The sequence below is a fragment of the Fulmarus glacialis genome, unplaced genomic scaffold (genome assembly GCF_000690835.1).
Source record: "Fulmarus glacialis isolate BGI_N327 unplaced genomic scaffold, ASM69083v1 scaffold19738, whole genome shotgun sequence".
Taxonomy (NCBI): domain Eukaryota; kingdom Metazoa; phylum Chordata; class Aves; order Procellariiformes; family Procellariidae; genus Fulmarus; species Fulmarus glacialis.
In genome coordinates this window covers 48,318-75,648 of record NW_009229249.1, presented here as the reverse complement: position 1 = coordinate 75,648, position 27,331 = coordinate 48,318, and the positions used below count along the sequence as shown (strand labels likewise).

Genomic DNA, 27,331 nt, shown 5'->3' with positions numbered 1-27,331 from the left:
CAGCAGCTAGCTCCCCTCACCTCTGGACTAACCCTCTTCTACCTCGAGCCACTACATTCCAGACCCACAAACATCACTTCTTTAAAAATTATTTTACATAACACCCATGGGAGAATTACTTCTTCCATCTATAATCCAGTGTCACCGGGCCTTGGCCGGGTCAGTGCAGGCTCCTTCAGGAAGGCTGCCTCAGGCATCAAGCAGCTCCAAGCCACTGGTTCAAAATACAGGCAACACCCCCCGTGACTGCCAAGAGGAGAGGACTGGGGAGGGTGGGGGAAAGGGATGGAAAGAAATGTGCATAAAAGCATATCTTTGGGGTTTCCAATGCTCCACCTAAGATACGTTTCGTGCTCTGTCATCCATCCCTAGCTCCAAGTTTGAAAACTGCTATTTTAAGCCAGCTAGCTCTGATATTAAACCCTTGCCTCAGGAGCATCGCAAACAAGGCTGCACAGAGCTCACACCAAGACTGACCTATTTTCAACACCCACCCTGCTGGGCTAAAGCTAACCCAGTTGCACCAACACTGCGCTGTGGTTAAGACCCCGAATGCAGTGTGGACAAACCCTCCAGCAGCCACAACCACACAGGTCCAGGACCTGTTTCAGTGGACATCTCCGTAACCCTAAGCAGCAGCCCTTAAACGGTAACAAAGCACAGGCCTGCACAAACGAAGCTCTGGGACCCTGGGCTCGTGGAGGAGAAATTTAGGGCACGGGCTCTGGGCAGCGTGCTGATCGCTGTGCTCTAAACACAGGTTACCAGGCAGGTCCATAGGGTCTCTTCAAGGACAGCACTGAGGGGATTACTTACAGACTAGCTGCTTAGGATTCAAAAAACAAGATCAAGTCTTGCTGACTAAGTTCTGCTGCTTCCATGGGCGATGCCTATGCCAAATAAAAACCAGTAACCAAAAGGCCCTCATTTAAAATAGAAGAACTTACAAATGGGAAGTTCATAATCTGAACCAAACATTTTTTTGTTTCAGGAACGGGAAAAGATGTTATGACAAAGGTTTAAAAATAAGTGAAATAATCACTTTGCGCTCAACAAAGTTTTAATGTTTTCTGACAAAGCACAGTTGTTTTCAGCATGTCAAAATTATGAGTTTTCAAAGCTGCTTGTATCTGCTAAGAATCATTATCTTTAGAAAAGAAAGGATGTGCTAATGACACACAGAGAGGTGCTGAAATAGGTCTTAGACCTCTCATCTACTGTCCTATGTCCCAGGCACTGGCCAGACTTAGATCTTTGTGAAGTGATCTACACAATACATTAAATACTTTTCCTGCCATTTTAATTATAACTTTAATGAATGAATATTCTCCTGAACTATTGTCCATTCTTCCCAGCCTCAGAGCTGCTAATTAGATTGATGCATAAATAGAAGACATTATTATAGCTTTTTTTCTCCAGAGTATGTTACAAAGTTTATTCTTTTCGTGATCTGATTAAATTTAAAAAAAAAAAGCGGAAAGGCTGATCTAACTCTTTTGTCAGCCATCATCCGGTGCAAAGAGATGGAAGAGCTCGAACAGCTGTTGCAAAAATCCTGAAACCCTTTATTGGCCTTAGTGTAGTAACTTCTACAGGATTCAAGAACAAACAGCAAAAGCAACTGGACTTGCATTTTGTTTTTATTTTGGTTCTTTCCCACTCTAGCAAACGTGCAAAATGGTTAAAAAGACTATTTAAAAAAGAATCTCTAGATAAGCTCCTGCTCTTAACATTACCATTTCAAAGTATGCTAGTTGGATGCAGCTTGAATTGGTTCCTTGCTGTCCTCCTTGGATTTGCTCCAAGCCTGTTTATTTTATTTACTGTTAAAGCTATTTTGTTTCAACTGCTGGCCAATTTTTCTCCCTTCTCCCTCTTAAATTAATTGCTACATTTGGATGTTTGCACACTAACTTTTCCAGGAATAAAAGCCTCACATACACCAAATAAAGGCACATCGGAAGTAAGCTTTAACCCCTGAAACCTACAGAGGAGTTGATGATTCTACAACAGAATTGCAGAGCATAGCTTCATGGCAGGGAACCTGTGAATATTTCTGTACCATCGTAATTGGGAAGACCTAAACCTGAAGTTAAATCAATTCCTAAAACAGAAAATTGAAGATTAGCTGTTATGCATCTGCAGCTCTTCAGTCCAGGTGTAGTACTTCTTTGAATTGTTTCAGATTCCTTTATTTTAACTCCCGCTTATGACTAAGATGACCATAGGCTAGCTGGTGCCTGTGGTGATATAGGACCATGGGCGAGGCTGGTGCCTATGACCACACGCCAGCTGGTTGAAGACAACACGTAGGAAGACATTCCTTTAATTTTACTTCTTTGGTCAGGAACTCCACTGTCTTTTCAAAACTTTATCATGAAGACCAGTTATCAAGCGATAGAAGGGAAAACAAGTGAAACCGGGAAAGAAGGTTCTCTCTTTACAATCTCCATTTGAGAATGAAATAAGACAATTTTATCATAAATGGCAATGTTCGGAAAAATATCTCCCTCTGAGAGTCTTTTACTGATTCTGTAACTTACATTTTTTCCTTTCAATCCAGTTCCACTTGGCAGTGCCCTTCCTCCATGGAAGATATTCTCACGCACTCATTCTTCAGGCTATTCTAGACCCTTCGAGCTCCCGCCTGTGAGCCTGCCTTGGAGCTCCCCAACTCCTTCCACTTCCATACCCAGGTTTTCCCTCACTCCTCCTCCTACTCAGCCACCCCGCCAAAAAAACAAGTCATAGCTCAAAGGTCTAAGATCAGGCTGGACAGAACCATCTGGGAGGTTTAAAAATTCCTTTTTCTACCCCTTTCACCTCATTTAGATATAAACAAATACCCTTCCTCTCCATGTAATGTTCACCATGTTCCAAAATCAACGTTACACAGGTCAGAAACATGAATTGGCTCCATTGATCTTCAAATACAGCTCTAATAAGATTTCTATTCTTCCATTTAAAATAAACCACTAGGATATTTCCTTAAGCCTGTTTTTAAAGATAAACTTTCTCCTCCTCTCCGCTATACTCATCAATCACAGTATGTCACAGAACACAACAAATGCTTCAGTTTTTGAACAGTTGCCACATTTCATTGCTTCTATCCAACACTTCCAGGATTAAAACCTCAGGAAAATATGGGACACCCCGAACGCTACAGAATTAGCACCTCAAAAAGCATACAAACTCTCAACCTGTGCCTCCTCCCTCTGCTGTCACTATTGCTGGGCAAAGAGCACAGAACTAAATGCGATCTCAAAGGACTGACACAAATCCAGACGAACCTACAATCCCCAGTATCATCATGATACATCTACAGTCGTCAGTATCATCTTAATACTATACCCTGCAACCCCATTTAGGATCAGTTACTATAATTTGACAGCTGTGACACTATTGGCAGAATCTAGCCATTACTTCCTAACGAATAATTGCTCCTAAAATCGTCCAAAAAATTCCATAGCTCATTCATGCTAATAAACAGAACTGGACTGAGAAAAATAACATCTTCTGTGCTTCATGGGAAGATATCGTAGGGCTATGAAGCAGTGGTGTTTGTCTAATTGCCAGTTTCACACCCACTCGCAGGGGAGTGCGAGGGGACTGCAAGTCCTGACAGAAGCTCCCTTTGAAGTCTGAGGGTGTCTGCAGCAGAGGTTCTGCTCAGAAGCTAGAGGTGTGGTGTGGTTGTGCTCCCTTGTCCCCAGCCACAGCCTATTACTGCTTCCTGTTAGCTACAGCACTAGCAAGCACACTTGTTTCCCGGGGTGAATCTGAACAAAAACCCCTCTTCCTTCCAAATTTGCCTATCTCCCCAGTGGAACCTTAGATCTTCAAAGCATGATGATCACCTACGCAACCCAGGCCAACGGTGTCAGCCAAGACTTGTTTGTCTTGTGTTAGGTACTACACAGAGGGAAGAAGAATCTGACCACTAAAGAGCCTGCAATTCAAAAGGGGTAAGAAGTGGCTGTACAGAGACTGCATAGATTAAATCTGCATTATTTGTTCAGGAACGTTACTTAAATGAGACAACAAACTTCAGTTTTTATCAACCGAGCAGCCTGCAACAGAAAGAACAAATCAAGCAGTATTTCTAACTAGGTATGTTCCACTCCAGTCTCCTCCTTTACATCTCCAAAACTAAGGTGACATTACCTAGGTATAACAGAGTTGGCAAAAATGTTATCAGTAGGTAACTGTGCCTGTTACATAAACTATGGGCTTAAACGGTTCAAACAAGTTTATGGTTCTAATAATAGTATTTCATAATTAATGAAGATAATCAGGCTCCTAGCTACCTGACAGAGTTCATCTCAGGACATTCTCCACTATGGCAGCATCCCTTAGACCTAAGTGTAACTGAGAATATTTTTGGCTAAAGGAATCTAGCTGTGAGACAAACATCTGGTAAGTTAAATCTAGAGAAACATTGTAAAATCTGGCAACTACTAAAATTTGAAATGGAAAAACATGACAGCGTCACCAAGTGAATACAGAATAATACAAACCTTCATCTACCCAAGGAGAGCTTTTGATAGCTCAGTAACAAGAGCAAAACTCAAAGAAATCTAAGGAAAACGTTTATACAGATGACTTTTCGTAACTATGGTGACGGAAGGCTATAGAAAACCCTAAAACAGGTCAAAAATCAGGCACGGGATTAGCTGGATGACTCACAGTTTTATCTATGGGCCTTTTTAGAAAGGAATAACCCCTGCATCCACAGCTTTAATAGGTGGGTTCATAATACAATGTAATGGGAAGTGCTGGTCTGGTGGAAAGATGAGCAAACCGGAGAGCTGACAACTTTGCTCTGTTCAGTCTGGTCTCTCTAATCAAGATCTTTTTGCTCTGATCGTGCAGATGCTCCGGTGACTTTTGGCCACAGCGTGAACAGCCTCTGTAGTACGCATGTGAAATACGGCAACCGTCAAGAATTTAAGAGTTATTTCTAAAATCTCTCTTTGTTCCATACATAATAAGCTTGAAATAGATCTTTTATGATCTTTTTCCCAATGCTATCAAGTGTGCCCATTCACTGCTTATATCACTCCTGGCACTTCAGAAAAAAACCCAAAAAAACCAAAAAAAACAAATTAGCAATCCTCAATGCTTTTATAATTCACATACATAAACAAATTATATGATAGTATGATATATAAAGATTAGGGCAGATGAAAGTTTGAGATGTAGTAAAATATTTCTTTAATCCTAATAAAAACTAAAACTCTCAAATACTACTAGAACTCTGTCTTAGTAGTACTAAGACAAGGGAGGCATTTACGTGCATAACTGCAGTTTTTCCCATTGATCAAAAAACCCCCAAATACAGGATCTGCAAGACCAGATCAAGATTAGAAAAAGAAAAAAAAGATAAGTTCCTCAAATCAGCACTTTTTTTGTGTGTGTGTGTGCAAAAAACTTGCAGTAATATGAATTGAGTAAATTTTCTGGGATTCCAGTAAGTGTTAGATGCTGGAAACAACTTGAAGACCACATTCTGAATGAATCTTTTATGCTCCACAAGCAACAATTGCCCCAGCAATAATGCAGGCAGCAAATTTGAAACTGCTTTGAATACAAGTGTGTTTAGTGTTATGATGTCATATTAAATTAAAAGGTTACTGTGTCCTTTCAAGGAAATTCATTTACTCCAGAGGTAGACTCTTAAGAGCAAAGAAACGAGCCATAGCACGGTGGTCACTGTGACATGGTGTGCACTGAGAAATGGCTGCGCATTTCTGTATTTTAAGTAACGTATTAATTTCCAAACTGTCCTTCTGGCACTTTCCCAAAAGACAGAAGAAAATTGAAAGCTACTGTCTCAGGATAACCCAAAATGCAGCATCCAGGTCTCAAAGTGAGCTTCTACCTGCTGGACGGGCACACCAAGGGTACACCGCCTCCAGACCCCCCTGCCAGACAGGATGCTACCTTGAAGAGACAGCTGAACTACTGTAATTTAATGATTACCATAATCCTCTAGTGGCTTTCTACATTTTCGAAGACTGTATGCCCCACCTCAGTCTTTTCTTCTGTTGACTAAACAAACTTGATTCCCCTCAGCCTCTGTAAGTCAGTCATGTTTTCTAAATTTCTATTTTTCTTCCTGTTCTCCTCTGGTTTATTTGCATTTGCCTTCGTCTAGTGATTACAGTTAACTAAGAGCAGAAACAGGAACTTAATGACACAAAGCTTCAAAGAAAGAGTAGTTTGACAGCTATCATGTCTTCTGCAGAGCAAATTCATGAAGGAAAGATGCCTGAAATTTAATTAGACAATACTGTATCAAGGAAAAAAAAAATGTTCGGGACTATTACAGAATTGTATTTTGTCAATAATGTTACATATGATGTAAAAATTTCAGGGAATAGCAAGAGTCATAACTTCAATAATAATAATAAACTACTAACGTTTTCCAAAAATTAGAATGCAAAGTTTTATTTGGATTTAGAAAATCCTACAGAATTTCCTTGTCTTTCAGTTGTTCTGCTGTCACTAGAAGCCTCTGTTCATCTCCCTCGCCAAGAGCCAACATGCCAGCCAATCCCAAATTTTAGTACTGCATATGAGGAACACATCAAAAGTCAAATTGAAGCCTGAAGTATTTAGTTGCTTGTCCACTAAAGAGTATCCGTTAGTATGCACTACCTAATGAATCTGCCTCAATACTACCTTAGATTTTGACTTCATTCTGGGACCTCTTCTGAGTAGCTGGAATTGTAACTTAGGAGGAACAGAATCAGCAAATGAAACATGAAACATGCTTCCAAAAAAGTATCGGGAGCGAAAAGCATCTTTACTTCCAGATTTGACCGCAAGCTTAATTCTCCCCCTTACTTAAAGCACTTTCTTTGTTTTCCAGCATGCAGCCATGCCAACACCTACTACTGACTAGTTACTGAAATCATTTACATGAGGAACAGTATATGGGAACAGTTTTCCCCCAATTTATAGACAAGTATGGTAAAGAATACCAAAAGTTCTAACCAGAAGTGATATATGCAATCAATACAGCCTTCTGAAAACATTAGTTAGAGTCAAGAAATCTTTTAAAATCCATATCACGGCTCAAACTATATGCAGTTGACAATGCTTAAGTTTTTATTCGCAATCTACATTGTAAACCAGGACAGCCTACAATACGGGCACAGTGAAACCTGATACAAATATGGCATAGAGAGAGATGTATAAGGTATACTTATCTACGTAGTACCATATGCTCAAATTAGAAGACTGAGCCAATATAACTATAGTAATTTTGAATTTTTATACATGAAGCAACAAAATACTTAGATGGAGGCATCTACTAAACAACAATTTGTCTTCATGGAATGGCCCTACAATTGAAACAATAAATGCAGAAAAGCCCTAATCACAAATTCAGATTTGATTTTTTTTTTTTGGTAGCTTTTGAAAAATGTATTAGGGAATTATTAAAATCTGTCATCTTTTCAAAATCACAGTCAAGGGATAATTAAATTTTGAGTGCTTTAACTACGAATTCTCTGGCCTCAGCATACATGAAAGGCCTTTCAGTGTAATTTTAAATTTGAACTTTCAGAATTACAGTGATCCCTAATCAGCATTACTCATCTCTCCCTGAAGTCATCAAGGCTCAATTTACAAAGCATATGAGCTGCTAACTTGACCGTCTCTGTTGTGTATCATAATCTTAACAATTAGATATAATAATAACTTTACCTTGTTACAACCTAAATAATCTAAGTAGAGCAGAAATACATTAAAATGGTATTTTAACCAATAGTTTAAAGTACCTATGTTATTATTCAATTAAAAGCAGAACAGAACTGACCAATGCAAAGATCCCATTTGAAATTAGCTTTAAAATCAAATTTATGACCAAATTTGCAATTCACAAGAATTATTTTACCTTGTAGCGCTCTAAATTTGAGGAGGACTGCATATGAGAAACACGTGAAAAGTCAAATTGAAGCCTGAAATATTTACTTGTTTGTCCACTAATTAAAAAAACCCTGGATAATACAGACCACAGCTGTTAAATTTCAGCGTAAATGTCACTGCATTTCAGTAACAGATTCTCACAACCAGTAAGCGTAGTGGTTGGTAACGCTGAAGCATGGCTTGCTTCTTTAAGGGCGGAAAGCCCTTCACTACAGATAGGGAAGCTATTAACTGTCATGCTTGCTAACCCAAGCATCGGGTTATTACAAAGCCTGCAGGGCTGAGTACCACTTACCGAAGATTCACTATCTCTAACAAGGAAGTCTCCTTCCACTCCCCTTTCGTTCAGGGCACATTCTGCTTGGTGTCGGGTAACATTCCCGTAATACCACTCTCTTCCAGCAAACCGTCCTGTAGAAGATGGTCCCGTGTAGCTTATCTGAGGCGGATGGGAAGTGTTAATGGTAGGACCATCGCTAATGATTACTACATAGTTTTTAGGAACAAGACCAATTTGCCCTCTGGAATTTTTACATTTCCACCATTCTGGATCATTTTCTGGCTTTTCAATGACTTCCATCGTTTCCCCTTTTTCAAAATTGAGCTCTTCTTCTGTGACGGAGCTGAATGGATACAGTGTCTGAACAACGTGGAGTACTTTGGTGCCCTGGCCGTTACTCATGGAAGCGCCTTTCCTTAAGCTGAGAAAGCTGGGTGAATCTGCAGTTGCCTCCTCAACCTCCTCTACCACATAGTTCGAAGGAAACCAGCCAATCTGTCCATTGTAGCTACCTCTCCACCAGCCGTCGCTGCACTTCTCCATGACAATCACTCGGGATCCTTTAACGAGGGACAGTTCATCCTCCCTCTCCGCGACATAGGCAAATTTCACGTAGGCTGGAATGTTAAGATCGTAAATCCGGTCGGCGCTGCTGCCGTTGGACGGGTATTCTGCGTCCGTGCTAGGAGTGGGTGAGGCGTCTCGCGCGCTCGTCTTTCTCTTGGTTTTTCCCAAACCTGTTAAAGAGAGAAACGTAAAGTGGTCACTCAGAATGCTTCTCCCCAGACTGCAAACGCTGGATTTGGTGACATGCTCCTCTGTCACTTCAATAACACTGCTAAATGGAGATCTCTTCTGTAACACTACATAGTCAGGAAACAGCAACACCTTTAAGAGATTATCTTTAACATCCAGCTGACGCACCATTAAGTAAGGAGCAATTTGCATTATAATGGCTCCCTTCCCTTCCCTTCCCAGAAGTACTAGAGTTTTAACACACTTAAAAACAGTGGCTTCTTCACTACAAGAACGGCTAATCACTGGAACGGTTGCACAGCTTGCTGTTATGTCTCTTAAAAATACAGCCAAATGATCATGCCTTTTCATTTTAGTGATGACTTTAATTTGGCTCAAGCAAAACATGAAAGAAAATCTACAAAAATAAACTAGCACAGCAATAAAAGCTTAAGTTTCTCTGCAGATTACATTTTGCTCTCTTCATTCTTCAGTCAGTCCTCAGGTGGCTACAGCTGCAACTCCTTCCAACTGCAAGCCCCTTTTTTGAAATCCACACCTCTTTCATCTACATTTCGTCACATACTATAAAAGCGTAAACCTGACGGTGACGTTCCCCTATAATCTGTAAACTCTGATGTACTGTCGTGGTTTTAATTATAGCATGAAATACAATGCACAGAAGAAACAACAATAGAATTAAATACATAACTTTTTTTTTCTTAGAGGAACCATGTTAATGTCTGTTTAAATATAGAAGAAAAACCGCACAACACACTTGGTGTACTTTTTGAACTTTTGTAGCAAGGACTGCTTAAGTTTCTATCTAAACAGAAAGATAAAGTGAACAAGTAGCCCTTTCTTGTGAAATCCACTTACAAAAGTTCTGAAGAGAAAACAGAAGATGAAGTCTCAGTATAGCACAAACCAAGCAACACCCAAAATGTCGTGCAGGGGACAGAAAGCAAAAATCAACACAGAAATAGGAGCTTTTGTACTTTTCTCCATGCTCCTAGAGCCTTGCTGGCAGGCGAGAGATTCACTTGAGACACAATGAGTACACGCTAATTATGGCAGATTGAATGGAAAAAAAAAAAATTGGATTTTGCTTTTGTTTCTTCAAATAATCTGATAGAATAATCTGATATTTCATTTTTAATAATTCAGGACTATTTAATCTGGCCATTCCACTGCTGAAAAGTGCGTTCATTTTTTTAATATGTATACACCTATGTATGTATGTGCATGTACAGTGAAAATCTTCAGCAAAGCTGTTTGTTCAGTGCAAAACTACCTGGTTTATTTCACAGGGTTAGCTGTACAGCACAGACAAACAGCGCACAGGCGACCATGCAGGGATTGCTAACTAGAAGGGTTAAATACATTAATTAATACAGTCTTAAGGTCTCAGAAGACGGCAGAAAATTCCGACGATCCTAACGTGTTTCCCGACCCTCCCCAGCAGCAACTTGCTTCCTGCTGGAGCCTGCTTACATCCTAATGTCATTCTAACTACCTCATTTCAGCCGAGAGCCGGTGGCTGCACTTTCAGGCAAAATGAGGGAGAGCAGCTTTTGTCCTAAGGGAGACAATCGCAGGAAAAGAGTGTCCAAGCAAGCACTAATCGGAAGCTGGCCAGGCTCTGATCTCTGCCAAGACTGGAAATTTTCATCAGTTTAGAGATCATTTTCAACCAAAAGACAAGGATGTATCAGAAGTAAGGAGCATTAAATTAGGGTGATATAAACAAACACAACTTAAGGGTCATTCTGTTAGGAAAGGGGGGAAATTACTTGTTATAACTTCATGGAAAACAAGCAACTGTATTTCAATAGATTCACTCTACACAAAGCCCTACACTGAGATTGAACCTTCCAGATTAAAAGCTTAGGTTTTGATGTGCTTTGTAATGGAGATATGCAGCACCACTTCTTGGAATTACGGCAGAACAACTAATAAAATAAAAAAAACCCAGCAGATCAAGAAGTACTGGCAAGGAGAAGACTAGTTGAAAATCAGAGCACAGAGATAACTGTGAGATATGGGGATGTAGTGCGATAAGAAAATGCCATAAACTGAAGTATCTAGCGAAAAAATTGTTGACAAACAGGTGAAAGAAACAAATTTCTCAAAAAAATTTCTGAAGTCTGATAAAGGTGTCTAAACATTTAGCAAAAGGTTATCATCCAAGCACTTCTTTCACTTGGAGTTTCGTAAGTTGCATCTTTTTCCACAAACCTTCCAATGCTGCATCTGACGTTTTAAATGTTCCTTTCTATCCTCCCCCTTCAACACAAACCATAACAACACAGGGAAATAAAACCAATCAGAAACTTCATTTTTTTTCTTTATCAATAAAGGCAGTCGGAGCTCTTCAGTTTAAGCTTAACATCTAATGTAACCAAACTTTTTAAGGCTGATGGCATGGTAATGATTAGCCTTTTGCAATAGCAGCGATGTGCACCAAAGCTTGTGTTTCCAGCTGGTTTGACCAAAGTAACTAAGTATGCAGAGACCCATCTGCAGCCAAGCACAGCAAAGGGCCTGCACAACATTATCTAACACTCATTTTTTCTGTGAGGTTACAACATTCATAACTGCGTCTATGACAGAAGAGGAAACAAGTTGTTCCACGAGCAGAATGAAGGAAATCTGTTCCTGTTTTTCTCCTTACGCCTCCTGCCGCACTACTCCTCCTCTGCCTCCCCCATCTCCTGCAGGATCCACAATAAGGTCCCTTACCATATGACTGCCTTCGCATCCCCAGGTCCTTCTCCTACCTCCAGCTCCCCACTGCAATCTCCAAACAGCCCTCAAGGTATACTCCATCTCCCCTGGTGTTGCCCTCCCTGCCTTCGTTGGGCTGGCCAGCCAAGCACGGTGCCCGGCGCCCCACTGCCTTTCACCCCTGCCTGGACTGAGCAAAGAGTGGGATTGCTCCGGCTTCTCCTCCAGTGAGGGACACCAACAATGACCCTCCCAGGCACCCAGTTGGAGAAAACTAGTTCGTTTATCTCTGCCAGTCTGTCAAGTTTGCTTAAAATTGGCTGAGTTATCAAGGGTGGACAGATGGACGGACGATGACAGCTGACTGTGACAGCATGACTAGTGTAAGCTTCACTTCCTTAGGAAACAAGTCTAAAAATATAATTTAGTAGGATGGCTGGTCATAGCTAAGCAAGAATAAAGTTAGGACGATTATAAACTTCGTATGCATCTATGACAAAAATCACAACTCCATTAAAAAAAAAGTACAACCTACTTAAGTCATTTCTGGAAGAGTAAACATTGCCATTACTCACTACTAACAGAAATGTTCACTTACTACTATTTGTAAAGTTATCCCTATTCTTATGTCCAAATGGAATGAAACCCATGTACGGAATTTCATGGAAAACAAAACATTCAAGCACTTTGGGAGTCACATTTGGAAGAGTCAAATATGCTTGTGATTGCAGTAATAATTTTGGCATTTTTGTTATCTTTGTTTTAATGAAAACTTATCTACTAGTGAAATATAACTGCATTTTCCCATTCTGACTCATTGGTTACAGTTCACCTGAAGCCATAATCCTTTGTAATGTAACTAGCTGTTGCAAGGAGAAACCTAAAACAATGGATTAGCTTTCAATGAGGGGAACAGAGTGGGAGCAAAAGCATTGCAAAGTAGCAGAAAGGCTGTTTTATGTTATGGTGTCTCATAGGAAATAACACTGTTCACAATCTACAGCTGACCCACACTAAACTAGTTCATTTTCATTCCTACAAACAAGTTGTCAAGTGATATGAGTAGGTTTAATTTTTAGGTGGATATATTGCTGAGATGAAAAAAAAACAGTTAGCATCATTTCCAGATAAGAGATCCACTGCAAATCCTTCTTCTCTCTGCAGTGAAAGAAATCATCTGGCCCCGAGGTTAATCCTAGGGAGACTCAGAAACGTGCCTCCCACATTACTTCGTGCCCTCTTCCTTTCCTCGCTCAGTTGTGGCTCTAAAGAATAGCTTGTTTTGTAGCAGCAGGCCAAAGGAAGACCAGTTTCCTATGAATTTGCTTCCTGTCTTTTAAGTCCCCGTTGTGCAAACCCCAGCTTTGCACCCTTTCGTTACCAGCTTGTCCCCGAGACGGCCTTCCCATCGTACCCGTAGGCCCTCCAGCTCACACCTCCAACCCCCTCTCCCTGCAGCACTTCCAGCCTTCCCACCTCGTGCTCCTTAAGCTCCCCCAGAAAATGTCTTGAGCTCCCCCCAACCCCAAACCTCAAAGAGGTGGAATTTCCTTCTGATGACTCCCCTTTGGCCCGACGCTGTGATAGTGCCAGTTCCCCAACCCTTACCTATGTCTTCTGCTACGCTGGTCACCCTCCTGGCCCAAAGCTTGGCCGCCTGTCAGACAGCGCAGATGCCCCAAGTGCCCAGCCTTCTCCTGCCAAAACCGAAAGAAGGGCTTCTCTCTCCTTCTTCTGCCTTCAGTGAAGGCACTGAAACAAGGCTGCGTAGCTACAATCTTTATGAAAATTGGTGCTTAGGATAAACAGGTTCAATTATCTTTAAAACGTTATCCTAGTACATGCTTTATCAAATACATACATAACACTTGTACAGAAAGGGATTTTTTGCCACTAGTAAAAATTCATATTCCATTTGCTAATTATGGTTTATATTACATACTACCTTTACTAGAAAAAGCCCATTTACAAAACGCATAACTTTTCCTAATTTTAGGAAGACTTATTTGATGAGTCTTTCCATGCTCCTGCAAGCTGGTGTCCTGTCTGAAACTGATGAGTGACCATGTTTTGTATTTTAACTGCTTTTGCTCATCCCCAGAGATGAAAGAACAGATTCACTGACATGGCTGTATAATGCACCTCCACAGGCTTATCCGTACTCACACTTATTTTATTAAGTTCTATTTAAGAATAACATGCACTAAACACTCCCAAGACTGCTCCCTAAATTTATTACATCTCATATGTAGCTTAACTTTAAACAGACTAAATACAGTTGCATTTCTTTTCCAAAGGAATTTTAAGTTTATTTGATACCTCAAATTACTGACTTTTCTGTTCTCCCATCTTCTGCATATAAAAAAAGGTCAGTCAATACCCAAAGCCAATTTCTGAAAAATAGCTGGCAAGTGAAACTAGTGTCATCTGAGTTCTCCCAAACTACCTTTTCTAAAACCTTCTCTGATTTTAATACATAAATCATGAGCAAAAATATTTTCTGTAGCTTATCTGCACATCAAATCAAATTCACAGGACAAAAAAAAAGGCCTTTCAGAAAAAAGGTGCACTACAAGAAGACTGTATTGCTTTGAGAAATCATAAAGGCAACACTAAACAATTTCCAAAACAGAATTCCTCAATCCAGAACTCAATGAAAGAGACCATGCCACTAAACATGCCAGATACAACTGCTTAAGAAGCCTCCAACAACTTCTTATTAAAATATCAAGAGCAATTAAGGAAGGACACCCCCCCAAAGTAAGTGACCTTTAAACTATAAAAACCACTGCAAAACCAACCACAAAAGTGTCTCAGTACAACCGAGTTCTTGGAAACAACTTCCTCTTTAAGGGGAATTTCTGGATTTCTACTAAATGGAGTCCTTCAAATACCCTGCATCACTTTTGGAGTAGCTAGTTTTAAGTCTAAATACACAGCTGGAAATATAGTAACAAACGCTGCTGAGTAATGCTGTTACCTTCCTTCTCCCCATGGCAATTTGAAAATCAACTTTTTATATATCTTTTTTTATTGCTATATTTACATATCTTAATAGATTCTTTTTCAAGTCAGAACTGATTTTTGTATCATGTATTCAACCTTCTATGTTTGAAATTAGTTTCCCCATCAGTTATTATATATTATTACAAAGCTGTAAATTAGTAAAAAAATAACTCAAGTATAATAAAGGTCATCAAATAGATATCTTGAATTAAGAGTACATCAAATACTGCCAGCTACTTTCTTTCATCGTCTGTTTACAAATACAACAAGCTTTTTCTTCATTAAAAAACTAAATTATGCTGTATCACCTAGAGCTGAATTAAAAGCATGTTTATGTACAGACAAAACCAAAGGTGGGTAAAAAATGGTATATTTCATTTTTATCTCTCTAAACTAAATTTTGTGGATATTTTTGGTTTTTGAATCCTCCAGAAACAGAAACGTGATGCTCTGCCCACTGGGAAAGGCAGGCAGGGCTCGTGAGGATCCCTGCCTTCCCACCCCCTGGCTCCCTGCCAGCCCCCAAGTTGCCCAAACCGGCCATGCCTTCCCCAAAGAGACTTGCTCTGCAATCAGGTTAGTATCCCAAAAAAATCAACCCGTGATGCACGGTTCCATCAAAAGCTGACTAACTGGCATGACTTTGGCGAGGTGAAGGCAACGCCGGGCTGATTTTGATGGGTCAGCAGGAGCACCGCGGTGCCCCTTGGCCCCCGGCCATGGTGCTGGGGTTGTGGTTTGTGGGGCTGAGCACCTCCCTCCTTGCATGTGGTAACACCCTTGCCCAGCTTCCCAGTTTGCAACTGGATGGCAATGCATTTCAGCACGATGCTCAACTTCAGCACCTGAGTTCGCAGCTATTCGGTATCAAACTGACTAACATACAAAAACGAAGGTATTGAAAAGCAAAGGAAAAAGGGAGAAAATTCTGGGAGACAGTTCCTTCAGCTTCTGCCTTAAATCTTATCCACGCTGCCACAACTCTCACGCAGGCTGTCAAAGCATGGGTTTTAAACATAACATGAATGAGTATTTGAAGATTATTTATGGGAAAAAATAATTTAAAAAAGGATCTTTCATTGGTGTTACGAATCACCCAGTAACTGAAATTTCTTTACATTACTGCCCATCCTTCTCTGAATTAACAAAAAAAAAACCAACAAAGCAGTTACTTGTAAAATTTTTCATACAAATTTTAATGTATCTCAATTTGTGTACTCTCCTTCTAGAGTAAAATGCTTTAAACACTACTACTAGCTTTATGGTTAAAAAAAATGATGATAGAAGCCACCAGAAAGATCATAAATACAGTACATCTTTTATGAAAATATTTTCATTTTAATCAGATTTTTAAAATAATGTTTTTCTTCTTTAAAAATAAACCCATTATAATTCAAATTGCAACAAGGCACTTCAGAGTTGAAAAATTTAATATTACTATAATCTGTTAAGACAACTTCCATTAAACAGCTGAAACATTCAAGCAAAACAAGTTTGAGGCTGATAAATTTAAGTCAAACAAATGAGCTAGGAGAACTCGCAGTATAAATACCTAGAGCAAGAGCTCGTTAATAATAGTCATCTTTGAAAGAGATCCTAGAAAAAACATTTTTTAAATAATTTCTGTTAAGTTTAGTGACTTATATAAAAAGTTAAGAAATCAATTTCAGCTGAGATGGAAAAATGTTTTAGTTCCCCCAAATATAAAACCAAATTTTACAGAACAGCTCTCCTAGTTCTAAAAATCTTCAAAGACAAGGTAACCAGAAATTCTCACTCAAATTACTAATCAACTGTTTTGAGTCAGAAGCAGCAGAAACAAGCAAGTTTATCAAAACCCATTTTTATTTAGAGGTAACATTTATTCAACATTTTAGGCAATCTTTATTTAAGATACTTAAAATCATGATTTTTCTTGTGCATTTTAACAAAATTGCAATTCCATCTGGCTTCACACATACGCAGTTGAAAAAATGATCCTTTTCTTCTTACCAAATAAGTCATTAATTTCCTAATACTAAGGCTCTGAATTATATTGCATATTAGTGCATACAGTTAATAAGTATGCAAAGTGTACAGTGTCTTTTTTAAAAACAAAAAAAATTGTATTAAGAAAGAAGTAATTAACTTTTCAGGAAAATTCTTAAGAAAAAACAGAAAATGGTGTCAATTAAGTAATTAATTCACCCAATACAGAGATAAACACATAACTTCTTGACAGCTGGAATGTCCAGATCAGACATTCATTTAGCTTAAGTTATTTATCATTATTACTTTATAATTTTAAATAAACTTCTCTTTGCTGCTTTATTAAAAAGGAATTCAGCAGACTGAAGTTTTTTCTGTTACGTAGAAAGAAAACCCAATCATTTCTGCACATTTTCAGTCTGCAACCTGCCACCCCTTCTCCCCCTCCACCTACACGTCCAGTGTCCAAGCAAACATTCAAAGGCCAAGATCCATTTGGGATAGTCAGTATTTCAGAAGCAACATCTCCATCAATAGCTCTCTTTAAAGGACACTGCTATAAATTCCAGAAATCTTCAACTGCATTTGTGATACAGAAATGAAGCCTTACAGCTCTGTTAACGACTTTCTGTATCTTCTTTAGGAAGCTCAATATCAAAAAAAAGCCACACTAGAACAAATCAGAAAACAGAAACTCTTCTTTAAATGTCAAAGTGAAATTCTGACATTTCGACAACCAGTCTGCTTTATCACTACGTTTTTCAAATACAGGAAAAAGTAGTGTCAAAGTTTCCCATACATCAAACACTATTTGGTATGGAGGCTTCCATAAAGAAATCAACTCAACAACCATATTAAAAACAACTACTGCATTAATTCGTGTAATTTAGACTGTGTTAAACATGCCTATCTGTTATCAGGAAAGGTACATTCAAATTCCAGTATCAGATAACAATTTTCCTGTACCCAGAGCATTTTAGAGCAAAAGGTTAAAATGAAAGATGTACTACAGGGACGTATGTGGACAGAGTTTTCCAAACGTGTCAAACACACGATCCAAAGGCTTCCATCAACCATCTCATGTATGTTCTTACTCCAATGGAAAAGCGAAGTAGATGAAGTATTACTAGGCAAATTTAAAAAGGCCTTGGGATTTTAAATACCTTATGGAATAGGAAAATGGCTGTCTCAGTCTCAAATAGAAGCTATATAAAATGAATGGGGTTTCTCAAGATCTATGGTTCCAATTTCTGTCTACAAATTTAAACTGAAGACAGCTTGCTTTAAATATGGAGTCTTTGCTTTCAATTAGAGATCATTTAAACATATTTCCACCTACTTTGTGATCTTACTAATGATACTGTCTTGATTTTGTAGGACACCCCAATAAGAAAAAATAACCAGGACTACCTTAAACCTAAGGCAGCCCTATCATTCTAAGAACAGATTTATAAGGTATGGGGAGAAGGCACAGTAGCCCTGTAGGACTTCCCATTGCCTTCTGTTCCCTTGATGTAGAGAAGGAAAACTACACGGTTTTGCCTCTCCTTCACAAACACTAACAGAATATTGACAAAGAAATCTCTAATATGCATGAGGTGCTCCAAACTGTCTACCCCAGTACATGCTCCTGTCCCTCAGTAAGTATACAACAGCTTATGTTCCCCCTCTTCCTCCAGCATTTGATAGAAGGATGATTTATATTTAGCTATCTCGCATTTATATGAAGTAAAAGAGGTGCTTTGGATACAAATCCAACTTGCTAACATGAACCCACTCAATTTTTTATTTTTTAAAAAATAAATAATACAGCAAGTACAAAGTAGACTACTATGAATAGAAGATGATGACCCTCCAATTTAAAGACTCTTCCAGATAGATAACTGAGACAGAATCATTCTATTTTGGATATGGGTGATTACAGTACTAACTTGGTCTTTTCAGCACTTCTTGTTTCCTCAAATTTGCCCTCAATTCTGTACATGAAAATGAAAGGCTTAATAGGTGTTACAAATACAGATTGAAGTTCAGATCATCAAGCCCAAACCTGAACAGATAAATTACAAAGCAGTAATTATACAGTCCCTGATGGAAAGAAATGCATTAGAAGACAATGATGCAAACACTGACCAAAGAAGGGCAATCTCTCAGCATCAAAAAGCTAAGATAGTCCCTCCTGAATGTAACATGGTCAGCTACTCTTTGACATTATAGCGTTTTATTCTAGTTGACCCATACCAACACAAAGCATGATGTAAAGCCTTAACTGTACTAATGTTTTCAAACATTAAATACCATGTTACAAGAAAATCCAAGGTGTTTATTACTTTTTCTTTGGAAACCTCAGAACTCCTTAGAAGCCTGTAATAGATACTGCAATTTTATTCAAAGCTCCTTTTAGGAAAGGAAAGGAAAGCAAACACCACCTTTTCTTTGCTAACTTCCTCTCTGAATTGCAATGCCCATAGCTTCATTCATCAAGGGCTCTCAGGTTATTTGCAGCTACGTATGCAAAACCAGACCTCCCCATCACTGAAGGGAAGGTAAGAGGGGAAAATGGCTCTCAAAACAGCCCGTCTCCTCTGAGGTTTGGCCCTCACAGCCAAAACACAAAACCCCACAACTCACAAACTAAAACAACTTCTTCTCTAGATTAAAACTCAATAATGAATTAGTAACTAATATAGTAATAAATTTAGCTCCTGTTCTGTAGAACAACTTCCTGAATTAACAATTAAAAAATATCTTACAGGTTTGTAAATTGGTAGAGCCCATGTACAAGAACAACAGCATTTTCACTACATCAAAATACATTTCCCCTTTATTTTTTCTTTCATTTTCCATTTTCTTTCATTTACAAGGTCCCAAAAACTACTAAACAGGAGCGATGCAATGATTGTGTATAGTTTAGACAGTCTACAGCCAAAGTCCTAAATCAATTTAATGGTGCAAAATACAGCTACAAATAGTCACCTAGTAGAAACAGCAACCCTGAACGTCCACCTGGCCAACCTGACCACTCATTCACGTTTAGAGCAGTGTCTGTCCCAAACTGTTTGCTGAGAGCACAAAAACTACTTGTCAACAAACAATCATGTTTACCGTTGAAGTGACTCTCAAAGAAAGCCGTCTCTGCCACTGGAACCCTCCTCCTTAGAAACAACAGAGGTGGGCATTTTCTCTCACACAGCAGGTTTATGCTGGGTGTCTGCGTATGTTGCATGCATCTTGATTCCTGCTTTACGGACGCACTCCACAAAACAAAACATTTTTGAGACTCAGAAAAAGGAAGGAAACCTTCTCGTCTGCATTCTAAGACAAAGCCCATTTTTTTTGGTGTGAATGATAATTTAGAAATTTTGTTTGTGTGGTATGAAAACATGCCACAGAATGGCCACCTATTGTTCAGATCTTCAAAAAAACCTGAGAAATGGAAAGCAACAGAAACCAAGTGGGACCACACAGAGAAAAAGAAACAAATTAATACTCTGAAAGACCCTGGAAGATCAAATGTTAAGACAGCCCGAGGCCTCAAAAAATGAGATCCAGTAATATTGAAAGAATTATTTAGGGATGCATATTGGAGGAAATACCCACATCTGAGTGAGAAGAAATCCCCTGATGATGCTAAGCTGGTAGGAAAAGCAGTCACTGTCACTTCAATATAGAAAAATCACATGTTCTTGGAGTCACTGGAATTCTTTAGAAAATGGTGTCCCCGAGAGCACACACACAGGCTATTGATTTTTGCCGGCCATCTTAGTTTGGTCTTTATAAGGAGAGGACAGTATGCAGAGCGCACAGAGACCACGTTTTCTGAAGAACTGTGGTCACTACTTCCCCCCACAAGCACATGCTTCGGGGAAGGGTCCAACCCGGGCGGCAGGGTGCAATGCAGTCACCCACACTGCGGCCCCAGCTCTGCTGCCTTGGGGGAGACTTGGGTCCTCCCAGGAACTTGAGGGAAAGCAGTACAGAAGGGAACACCACGCAAGAAATCCAGTACAACACGCTACTCGGAAAAAAGCATACTCTATTTTCACTGCCTCAGAAGAAGAGACATAATTAGCAGATTGCTTAAAGGATTTCATTCTATGAAAAAATGAAACATCAAAAGAGTTGAGGGTTCAGACACAAATTTTAACACTGAGGGAGCAGAAGGCTCTGCCTCCACGGCTGAAACAGAGTGTAGGAAGAGCTACCAGCAATAGAGTGACTCTCTTTAATAGGGAACGACGAAATTACCTTGGGAGCTAATTTTTGGGCTTGCTCTAAGGCCAAACACAATTACATGTTGAAACATAACTGGCTCAGAGAGGGGCAAAACCAAGGGTCCTCGAAGGTGACAGTTGAGGGAAGTAATACCACCAAAGACATCAGTACATGCAGCCACACTGAGTCAGGGCGATCCTTTTATCTTTTCAAAACATAATCATGACTAAAATAAAGGCTTGTTCTGCAATCTCTTAATGTCAAATTGTACCTCCAAGCGCACACACACACACAGCATGGGGAGGGGAGAGAGAAGTACCTATTACACAAAACTTCTAATACAAAACAAAGAACAAATTTATTCACTCAACGTGGACTAAAACCAGCAAGATTTCTTTTCGCCTTCAGCCTTGCAACATTTTACTCCAACCATCATATCAGAAAAATCTGCTGAAAGGTAGGACACATCATGGTTTCCATTATATGTTTGTTTCAAACTCCTGAAGCAGCAAGTCCTTTAAATAATCCACCCCAATAAATAATTCATGCAAGACAAACTTTCAGCAGAATATAATACATGCAATTCTAAACTGAAAAAAGAGCAAACTTCTGCTCCCATCACCAGCTAGCACTGGAGCTCGGGCGCACTGCAACAAGCTGCAGGTTCTGCTTTCGGCTTCTCACCTCAGATCAGATAAAGGGCCTGATGCATACATCCGGCAGAGAAAGTCTTTTATCAAGCAGTGAAAGAAGCATTACTCTGTACCTTGAATTCTCCAGAATAATTACCAATTTTCTTTGCTATCAAGTCTTTTTGCTGCAGGTAACAAAAACGCATGAAGTTTGTGTTTTATTTTGTTTTGTTTTTTTGGGGTTTTTTTTGCATTAGTCTGCTCTGCAATTTCAGATTTTTTTTCTTCTTAAGCACATGCTCCTTTAGAAATTGTAACACAGTATTTTTTAGAAAGTCTGATTGTAGTCCCACAAAGCAGAGACTTCAATTCCTTTAATGCTACTTTTACTGGACAAGGTTGATATGCATAAAGTTATTTAAATTTTTACAGGCGTACAATATGTCCATAACCATAAACTTGTGAGTTCGTCTTGCATTCTGGGTAACTATTTTAACATGCATAATAGTAACACTAATTCAAAAGGAATACATTCTTCTGCCATTATGTATGTATCAAATTGATAGTGAGATAGCAGACCCTACCGTGTCAGCAATATCTTCTTGTGTCATTTTCCATATGCAGAGCTACTGCTATTGAGTATGTCTCTAGATCTTCAAAGATCATCAAGGAACTGAAAATAGCCACTTAAGCTAAGTCTAGGTTTTGATGATGATCACGAGGCAGATATGTTTCCAGAAAGTAGCAAAGCATTTGAATTCCTTATTATACAAATCATCTACTACCACTCTAGTAGTAGCAACACTGCCAGCTCCTAACTCCACATGCTGTAGATGGGAATGGAAGAAATCTCCTCCCTGTGTTTTGAAATCCTTGTGAGCATCTTCCATTTCTCCTTTCTCAGCATCTAATGACTGTAACCCATGCAGCCAGACTAATCTACTATTACTGTGAAGATGGAAGAAATGCAATTGTTCCAGCTTTTTTTTTTTTTTTTCCCAAACCACCAAAAGACACCACACCTAAACAGAGTTTCCCATCAGCTTCTCTCACTACCACAAAACAATGTTCCTCAATTTCATCACTGGTGAAGAGTCACCACTGTTGCCACCCTGCCCCACAAACAAACATGCTTACTTTGAGCAATGCAACTAAAAAGCAGGATGAAGCGCACCAGAGCAAGTGCTTTTGCTGAACAAATTCAACGTTGGAATAAGCTATTTTAATACACAGATTCTAGGAAACTGAGCAAGAATTTGTGCTGTATATGAAAACTTCAACTACTTCCTCCCTCTAATGATGAACTTAAATTCCCGTATATCAACTGCTTAAAAGTGCCAATACAGACAACTTACCCTCATCCAGTCCTCCAAGAGACACGACAGACATGCCCCTACTGTCATGCCCACATTTTCTAACAAGCTAGAAAGCTTCAAAGCAACATAAAGTGACACAGGAAAAATACTTTTATTTGTGTTGAATTCCTACAAGGGGATTTTACTGCTAATTTCCACTAGAGGTGTTTGGCTAAACGAAAGACTTCATATCATTCCATCTTAGAAATCTTTATATAGGATAAATAATTTGACAAGTAGCTACATACTGTAGAAAGTTCTGAAGGTTGGTTGGTTATTTACTTTTTTAAATCAAATTTATTAAATGCCTGCTCTTGAGTGGAAAGACTAGCATTTCTTACAGGTCTGTGACAGGAACAACATCGGGAACTTGAAGTTCTACAGAGATTAAAATAACTTCTGTTTGTCTTATAAGGCAGCTCTGTTTTTAGTAACATGAGCCCTACAAGAGCTCACAGTTTAAGAGGCTGTGCTATACAACAGTGTACTACTTATACAATGACACCATATTTATTCTTATTTCCATCATTCTTTCATTCTGTAGTAAATTTTACACCCACATGGTGTCCAGAAAATACTAAAACTGAAAACAACTAATTAAGAACTAATAGAAATATTTTCAAACTGGTACTTGATCATATTACCAATTTAATGTGTTTTCTGTGATCTTGCAGCTAATATGGCTAAGGCAGTTCACTGATAAACAAACACAGAATCATCAAGCAAAGAGTATGGAATACTCAATTTATAGCTATGACTGTGCCATAAATACTGCGTATGCTTCTCATGATCACACTTTTAAAAACTAGTGCTGAAGAACTGGAAAAAGTTCAGTTAAAAACCACAACAATTAGAGTCACGTAAGTAACTTTCACCAGTGAAAGACTTAAGTAGTAATCAAATTTCAGTACTCAAAACAAGATTTAGAAGCAATTTGACGAGTGTCAAAATACCACCTTGTACAATTAAACCTACCAGACATACCATGTCAGAACTACCAAAATTGGGCCACTAAGATATTTAAAAAAAGAAAAAAATCCTCAGAACTAAAACAAAAAATAAAGACCACTAACCCACACACCGTAAGTTAAAGGTTGATGACTTATTTGGAAAATGAGCTTTCATGACCATATTATGCAGAACTATGATGGTAATAGTTTAAATTTGAGTTGAAATATTTGTATCTATAAAGGAAGTACACCAAACCTCTTAACCAACAGTGTTTTCCAATGTTAAAGAACACATTGCATTAAAAACTGACCTATTCCGCATTTCTGCTTGTTACGAAGCAGTTACTGTTTAAAGAAAAGAAGAGATAACTTCCCCAGCAATTTCCAGAAAGGCATGGTGAAGGTGGTGTTAAGTAGCTCTCAAATGGGAAAATGTGAAGTTAGAAATGTGAAAAGGCCCTTTTCATATAAACAAATAAAAATAACCAGGGGAGAAGTGGAGAGGTGTAAACCTGTTGATTCCTGGAAGCAACAGTATATATAGCACTCAGGAACTGCTGCACAGATCTACAGATTGACCCAGGTAGACACCATGGAGGTTGACAAACACAATAAATACTCCTGGATGCTCAGAACACTTCTGAAATAACGTACTAGGAATAGTGATGCAAGTAAGGACTGGTTTCTGTACTTTACATCTCACTTGGCAATTCTTACTTTCCACATGAAAATCTGGCACACTGAGTGAATTAAAACTAAAAAGTTACTGAAATGTTTTGCTGACTTACAGAAGCTTAATAAAGAAGTCATTTGAAGAGTCTCTCGCGCAACTTAAACATCTCTGTGAAATGTTATCGAGATTACTGTTATTTGCCATCATTGCCAACACTCATCTCTAGTGTTTTATTGTTCCTACGCATTTTGCAAACACATTTCCTGTATTCTTGGTGTCCAATCTCTCTTTCAATACCTTTTAATAAACCTTCTTTCTTTTGCTGGGCATCTGTTCAAAAACCCACATGAAGAAACAAGTGGAAATGTCTTCAAGGTTTCTTACGTGGTTGTTCACTAAAGGGCGCAAGACTGGACACATTTAAGAAATCCCTATTATGCAGTGCTCGTTGTGAAGCAAAAGCAGTAACATTCAGAAAATCGTGGATTCCCATGAAGATGGCACCCTGCTGCTAGATCCCACGCATCAGCCACCCGTGGCACGCTGCTGCCTGGGGAGTTGTGCTGTTGCCAGGAAAACGACTTGCAAAGGGACGGAAAAAATGCAGAAGTTTTATTTTGCTTACACAAACAACTGACTTCTTAATTATTTTTGCTTCCTTCAGATAAGGTTCCTGTTCAGCATGACAGAGATGAGCCAGCAAGCGTAGAGATCATCTTTGCTGCAGAAGGGGAAACCCGTGGAGCCGCGCTCAGAGGCAGCTCTGGGGGTCGTGCTGGCAAACACCCGCTCCATCCAAATGGGTATGGAAATTCCTTCCCACCGCCAGGGCATGGGAAGAATTATATTCCAGAAGATTACAGTTTGGAAGATGCATGCTGGAGGTCTCTTGCTTAGTAAGACTTAATCGAAATGAATAAAAAATACTCTCCCCACAAAAGAAATACTGTACAAGGAAACTATTTTAAACTTCATTATAATGAATGAAGATGAAATTTTAATCACAGGCCTGGAAGCTGGTTTTTGCCTTAAGAGTAGTAATAATTACCAGATTTCATTCAATATGAGCAAACAGAAGACAGTAATTTGAAATGGCTAAATTGCCATTAACTTTTTACTCGCAGTATCACTCAGTTAAGACAAAAAAGGGAATGAGAAGATGAATCATTTAAAATACTTTATAGGTGGCCTATACGCTACATTTCCATAATTAAAACCGGGCCGTTGTAGCTATGTATCCATTAGAGTTCACTCACGAAAGAGATTTAAGAACACAGAAATAATGTATATCAAACAGAAAAAGGATTAAAACAGACAGCCATCAATAGAAAAACTACAAGTCTCAAAATGTCTCCAAGTCACTTAAGGAAAGCTAAAAGTTTTGGAAAAATTCCCCGATGACAGGACTAAAAGAAGATACAGTATAGCAAAGTAAGCCTTTGGAAGGGGAAAGACAAAGTGAACGGTGCAGAAAAAGCTATTGTTTTGTAAAAAAGATATAGGATGATCCAGAAGTATCTCTTCAGAAATTACTGGGGGTCATTTGAGATTTGAGGTGAGCTGTTTTTCAGTCATTAAATCAGTAGCTGATTTAATGAACATAAGCTAAACAAGTGTTCATCAGCATTTTAATACGCACCCGACACATTTAAAAGAGCTGGCTCTGAACACATTTTATTTGTTGATGTTCTTTTCCAAAAATGCTGAAATAGAATGGAAATTCCAGAAGCCTTAAGACATTGCTGAAAATGGGGTGATGTTTTAAACCATCAAGCTGCATGTTCTAGGTACCTACATGCCCATTAACCTTCCACCAACCCCAAGCCAAACAACGGTAAAGCTGATGGGATTCTATTAATAAACTATTCAGGGACTGAGATTCAATTAATGACAGTCAACAGAGTTCCGGGAAAATCAGTTTTCAGCATCAAACAGGCATGACTTCATTCTCTGATGAGATTAAAAGTTTTCCTGATAAAAGACAATTTCGTAAATGCAGTAAACTTTAGTGGTGTATTTGGCTTTTTATGTACGAGACACCGATGTATTAACTGGTGCCATAAACTTTCATTAGAACACAGACTACATGGATTAAGAACTATATAGATGATGCATCTTCAACAGCCAACTATAGGGACTATTAATTAAACAGTAATAACTCTTACGGGGTCTGCCACAATTTGAACTATGGCTGGCACTTTTCGTATTTATTGAGTATCTGGAATTAAGTATAAATCAACCACCAGTAATTACTGTGGATAAGCATAAGAGTGGCAGATAGCTACGGGCAATCACACAGACAACACACTATATCATTTGTGCGATAACAATGCTTTCAGATGAAATATGTTTGAACACAAGGAAATGTAATTTGATTAAGGAAGAAGTAGGGAAAAGTTGCTCCATGGGACCAACAGTTTGCTGGAGTGCCGCAAGTGTGAAAGGTGGGTCCAGGTATATTAGAGGTTCCCCCTCTTTAAAGCCCGCTAGCCCTGTCACTGGAAGCAGCTAAGAGCCTGCTGTTTCTCTCCTGAGATTTCACAAGACTTACGATTAATTATTGACTGATTATTAAATGACTTTTTTTTGTTGTTTTAGTTCAGTAACCGATATCTTGGTGACAGCTTCAAGATCAAAGTTGGAAACCGGTTTGGTTTAAGGACTGATACTCATGACCGCCATTCCCATTCTGTGCTGGGTTAGCGGGTATTTTAATGTGAATTTTCTTGTGATCTTAGCAGAGGCATGTTTGATGAGACATTAGACTTATTTCTGTAAAAAGAACTTAAGAATTTGTTTCACTGGGTGCAGCAAAACTTTCAAAAGCTGTTTCACTAGATCAAGCATCAGTCTTGCAC

The 27,331-nt window shown here is 38.9% G+C and overlaps 1 protein-coding gene across 1 annotated transcript in view; it reads right to left on the bottom strand.

Annotated features, from left to right (window-relative positions):
• NCK2 (NCK adaptor protein 2) overlaps positions 1-27,331 on the bottom strand; it is a 54,672-nt gene that overhangs the window by 3,046 nt on the left and 24,295 nt on the right. Inside the window, exon 3 of the mRNA XM_009583802.1 lies at positions 8,231-8,952. Coding sequence (XP_009582097.1) covers positions 8,231-8,952 — 722 coding nt within the window. The remainder of the gene's footprint in view (positions 1-8,230; positions 8,953-27,331) is intronic.